The sequence below is a fragment of the Solanum pennellii genome, chromosome 1 (genome assembly GCF_001406875.1).
Source record: "Solanum pennellii chromosome 1, SPENNV200".
Classification (NCBI taxonomy): Eukaryota; Viridiplantae; Streptophyta; class Magnoliopsida; order Solanales; family Solanaceae; genus Solanum; species Solanum pennellii.
Window position 1 is genome coordinate 109,251,343 of NC_028637.1, and position 5,018 is coordinate 109,256,360.

At 36.3% G+C, this 5,018-nt stretch overlaps 1 protein-coding gene across 10 annotated transcripts in view; it reads left to right on the forward strand.

Annotated features, from left to right (window-relative positions):
- LOC107026956 (chloride channel protein CLC-e) overlaps window positions 1–5,018 on the forward strand; it is a 37,929-nt gene that overhangs the window by 19,620 nt on the left and 13,291 nt on the right. For 8 of the 10 annotated variants that reach the window (XM_027911973.1, XM_027911983.1, XM_027911975.1 and 5 more), the window contains exon 6: window positions 4,254–4,462. In XM_027911973.1, the coding sequence (XP_027767774.1) occupies window positions 4,254–4,462 (209 nt within the window). Of the gene's footprint in view, window positions 1–4,253; window positions 4,640–5,018 lie in introns of those variants that run through there. The other 2 variants (XM_027911987.1, XM_015228102.2) reach the window with 2 other exon arrangements.

Here is a 5,018-nt window from a genome sequence, read left to right on the forward strand (position 1 = left end):
TATATAATATATTGCTTTAAGTTGTGTAGGTTGTTTTCTGATGTGAGTTTTCACTTGGCAGAATCATAAGATAAAATGGAAGGTAATATAGTCAAATGTTATATGAAGGAATAAGTGACATTTAAAATCAATTTGGGAGTTTTGGAGTCAATAGTTACTTACGGAATCTTATAGGATGGTGTTATCACTCTTTCGTTATTCAATAGTTATTGCAGTAATTTCTCTCTAGTAGCAGTTATTTTCCTGTAAAAAATGCAGTTATTTTTCTGTAATAGTGCAGTCTTTCTTTCTAGTTAAGTTAGGAAGTCATGTCCTAGTTTCTAGGGGTTGTTATTTTATAAGTATTGTATTTAAACTATCTGGTGACTAAGAAAATATAAGCAGAAAATTATTCAAGCCTTTGAGTACTTCAAACTCATGAGATCGCAGGTTCTCTCTTAACGAACCAGCACCATAGATCGTAGGAAGAAAACATCAGATTTTACAGCGTCCCATAACCAGATCCATAACTGGGGACCATAACAACTTGGTATCAGAGCCGAATGTAATGGAAGATCTAATTCAACATCAACTGGCACAATTGGTGAACTTATTTCAAGGATAACGTTCAGCCAATATAGTGAGACTGGAAGCAATAAATGCTTGCTTAGATGCACTCACAGAGGATCTAGCGAATTCGAAGGTTGATTTTGAATCAACTGATCATACCAGTCAGAATCGGGGCTCGAAGGGTAAAAGTGGAGTGGCAGTATGGTCAAAATCAGATGCATGAGGAAGTTCTTTCATTCCTAGGTATACAAAGTTGGATTTTCCACGGTTTACTGGCCAAGGGGACCCTTTAGGATGGCTGAACAGATGTGACCACTTTTTTCAACACCAACAGACTCTAGATGAAGAAAAAGTTATCTTGCTTCTTTTCATTTAGAGGGTAATGCACAACTTTGGTTTCTTCAACTAAAGACAGATCTGCTTGAACCGTCTTGGGATGAGATCAAACGTTATTGTAACCTTCGTTTTGGGCCACCAATCAGAAGTCAGAAGTTAGGAGAATTGGCTAAGTTGCGCCAGATCGGGTTCGTGGCAGATTACCAAGAAAAATTTGAGCAATTAATTTAGCGGCCTGGTACACTCACACAATAAAAAAAAAATTGAACTTTATATCAGTGGTCTTGCTGATTATATAGCAATTGAGGTTGAGTTGCATAATCCTCCAGATTTGGCTACAGCGATGAGTTTAATCCGACTTTATGAACGCAAGGAACAATCTATTTGTTCGCAATCGTTAGATGCTTGCAAATCCAAAACAACAGATTTCTTACCTTAACATGCTAGATTTGTGAAGAAACTAACCAGACCTGAAATGGAGGAAAGGCGACTTAAGGGACTTTGTGTCAATTGTGCTGAACCATTCACCCGAGGTCATCAATGCAAGAAATTATTCTGGATTGACTTTGTGGACGATGAGGAAGAATTTGCTGGAAAGGAGGGAATACTAATTTCCGCACTTAGCGCTTGAGGACAAGCGCGATTTGAAGGAGGAGATTAATGTTATCAGTCCTTAGTTATCCAATAGTTACTGTAGTAATTTCTCACTAGTAGCAGTTATTTTCCTGTTTATTTTCCTGTAATACTGCAGTCTTTCTTTCCAGTTAAGTTAGGAAGTCATGTCCTAATTTCTAAGGGTAATTATTTTATAAGTATTGTATTTAAACTATCTGGTAACTTAGAAATATATAAGCAAAAAATTATTCAAGTCTTTGAGTACTTCAAACTCAAGAGATTGCAGGTTCTCTCTTAACGAACCAGCACCATAGGTCATAGGAAGAAAACATCAGATTTAATATTACAGCGGTGCATAACCAGATCCATAACCGGGGACCATAACAGATGGAGAGGAGAGTTTTCACAGGAAGAAAGAAATTGGATCTGATTTTAATTATGTATAGTTGATATATATAATTTTGCTATCTGAATTCCCATTACTCAAACAATCAACCAAAGGAAAGTGTACATTCAACTTGAGTCAGAGGGAGTATATGTAATGATTTTTCTCTATATTTCACTGAAGCCCTGTTGATCTAGAAACTTGAACTTTCTTATGGCCTGCTTCATTCAATTGATGCATTTTTGTAGTGCCAATAGAAACTGACCTGGCAGTTCACATAAAAGTTTTGGCCCCTCCCTTAATCAATTTCCATAGATCGCCTCCTTGCTGATGCTTCCACCTGGTAGAACTACTATTAGCCATCCAATTTCTGTCCCTTTACTATGAATACAAATGTAATGGTCCCCCAAAATGACTTGTTGGCCATTGGACTAGTTTCAACAACTTTGATAGTTCTTTTGATTATTGAGTACGTCTCTATTTATGTTCTTCTTTTGCCAATTTTAGTCTTGATTTTGTTCAGAAGTGAGAAAATAGTATAGCAACGCGAAAAGAGTACAACTCACAGGAGATCTTGTTGAAGAGCCCCACATCAGGCTCTTACAAGATGAGTATCTCTTTATATGGCTTGGGTAATCCTCACCTTTTAGCTAGCTTTTAGGGTTGAGTTGGGTCCAATGTCCATTTCTTTAACATGGTACTAGAGCTACCATGAGAAACATTCAGGACGGAGAAATCAGTCATTGTGCCTTCTTTCCAGTGACTTTCAGATCTGATTGCGTCACCTTTCTTTTTCTTCCAGCATTTTTCCAGAACTAACACCGCCAAAGGTCCAATAACTCTCAGCAGCCAAAGTCAATGTCACCGGCAGCAGGCCCCTCAAGCATGGCTAAATCTAAGGTTCCTGCGCGCGTCTGTCACATGTGCGAATGCGTGTGAGGTGTTCGACCAGATTCCAACAGCTGTGGTGTTCAGCTCAAGTATCCGACCTGACTACCTCATTTCCAGCCACTTCTGACGGTGCCAGCAGCTTTAACCAATTCGGGCGACTAGATTTTCTGAGAAGTCTCGCCTGAAGATGCTGCATACTCAATGCAGCTCCTCTTTTGCACTTTTTGGCAATCTGAGTTATATTTTGTGATCATTTGCTTAGACTCTCTTCAATCCAACCATGTCTGGTGGGCTATTTGGAGACACAAAAAAGATGGTGGTCTATAGTACGTGCTTGTGTCTGGTGGGCTATTTGGAGAGAGAAATATTAGGTGTCATGAGAATATTACTAACACTATACAGAAAGTCAAAGAAAATTGCATTAACATGTTTTTTTTTTTGGTGTAAAGAAGAGGGTATAGAAGTAGTAGAACAGTTGGTAGATTTCCTAGGATCAATGTAATTATGGTTTTAGCTTGTAACTTTTTGGAGGTAGCCAAAATACCTTTAATACTGAAGAATACAACTTTAACTTTATAAAAAAAATGCTATTTCAAGTTGTAGGAAGATGCGTAGGATGGTGGTAGATAAAAATATAAGAAAATGCAAAGGGCAGAGATGATTTTATGATTTTAGTACACAATATTAGAATAATGGGCATTAAACTACGTTATATTAAATAAAAGGGTAATTTATACAAAACATTAGCCCATATACTTACCATTTTTTGAACCCAATTTTTAATAATTACTTGTGGTCACTTTAATTTCCAAAAAAATGGCCGCTTCTATTTTCTCTGTTGTGTCTTCTTCCATGTTCTTCATCTTCTTCTTCTTTTGCTGCTACTTTATCCTCCTCCTCCTCCTTCGTTCTTCTTCTCCTTTCTCCTTCTATTTCTCTTTTAAAGAAAGATCGACATACCGCAACATAAAACTTTTTGAGCGAATTATATATCAAAAAATCTGAAACATTGAGAGGATACTCATGTCTAAAGTTGGGACTGTTTAGAGGTGATTTCGAGTTGATCGAGATTGAATTAATCGGTGTATATTTCATGTATAGTCAGTGTATACTTTATGTATAGTTATACTATATTCGGCTTAATTAGTGTATCATAATGTATAGTTAGTGTATAGTTTATGTATATAGTTCATGTATAGATAAGCTATAGTGTATAGTCAGTGTACGCTTTCTAGGACTTTGGCTATTTTTATGTATATAAAACATGAATTTATTTGTAAATCAATTAGTTCATTGTAAATATTTGAAACTAATCCTAAATAAAATTCTTAAATTGGGCTGCTAGACAACAGGACAGATTTGAATCACACTAATTATTCACATGGATTTTGTATTGTAATATTAAATTAAAAAGATTGGCTTTGCTACTTTATCATCATGAATAACAAATACATTTCTTTTAACTGTATGTATGCAGGAACTTGTAGTAGCTGATGTTTGCTCTTCAAATGGCAATAAGTGCCGGGTACCATGCACAGTGACTCCAAATACAGATCTCCTTTCTGCTCTAACTATTATGGAGAAACATGGTTTGAGTCAGCTACCTGTTATACTAAGGCACGTGGAGGATGAAGGCATACATCCTGTGGGCATTTTGGACAGAGAGTGCATCAATGTAGCTTGCAGGTTTTTGATATTCAACTTTTCTTCAAAATATAATGCTTTCTGGAACCATTGACGATAAAATATGCAAGAAATTTGTGCAGTAGTCACACTTTACTATTGATGATAAAATATGCAAGAAAACTTGTGCAGAAGTCACACTTTACCATTGAATAAACTTTGCAAGAAACTTGTGCATAAGTCACACTTTACGATTGATTACCAGATAATCTATAATTAAGATGTCAAAAGTATTTGACAAAATTATCTCTTATATGCAAGTCCAAGAAGCGAACATACCTTTAACACACTTTGACCGGACACTGAGAAGAAATTCGCTAAAGTAGGGTTGAGAATTGGTTTAATAGGTAAATCACCTTTTATGCTTAAAAAGAGATGTGAATTTGAAGTCTTAAAGCTTGTGATAGTCATAAAAAATATTTATATTCTAAGTATGTCTAGCAGTCCATGCAAAAGTAGAAAATAACTTCACTTTTACTATGAATTCCCTGCACAAAAATTCTCACGGTATCCTCTATTCATCAGTAGCACCACATGTGTAAGGGGGGGGGGGAGGGGG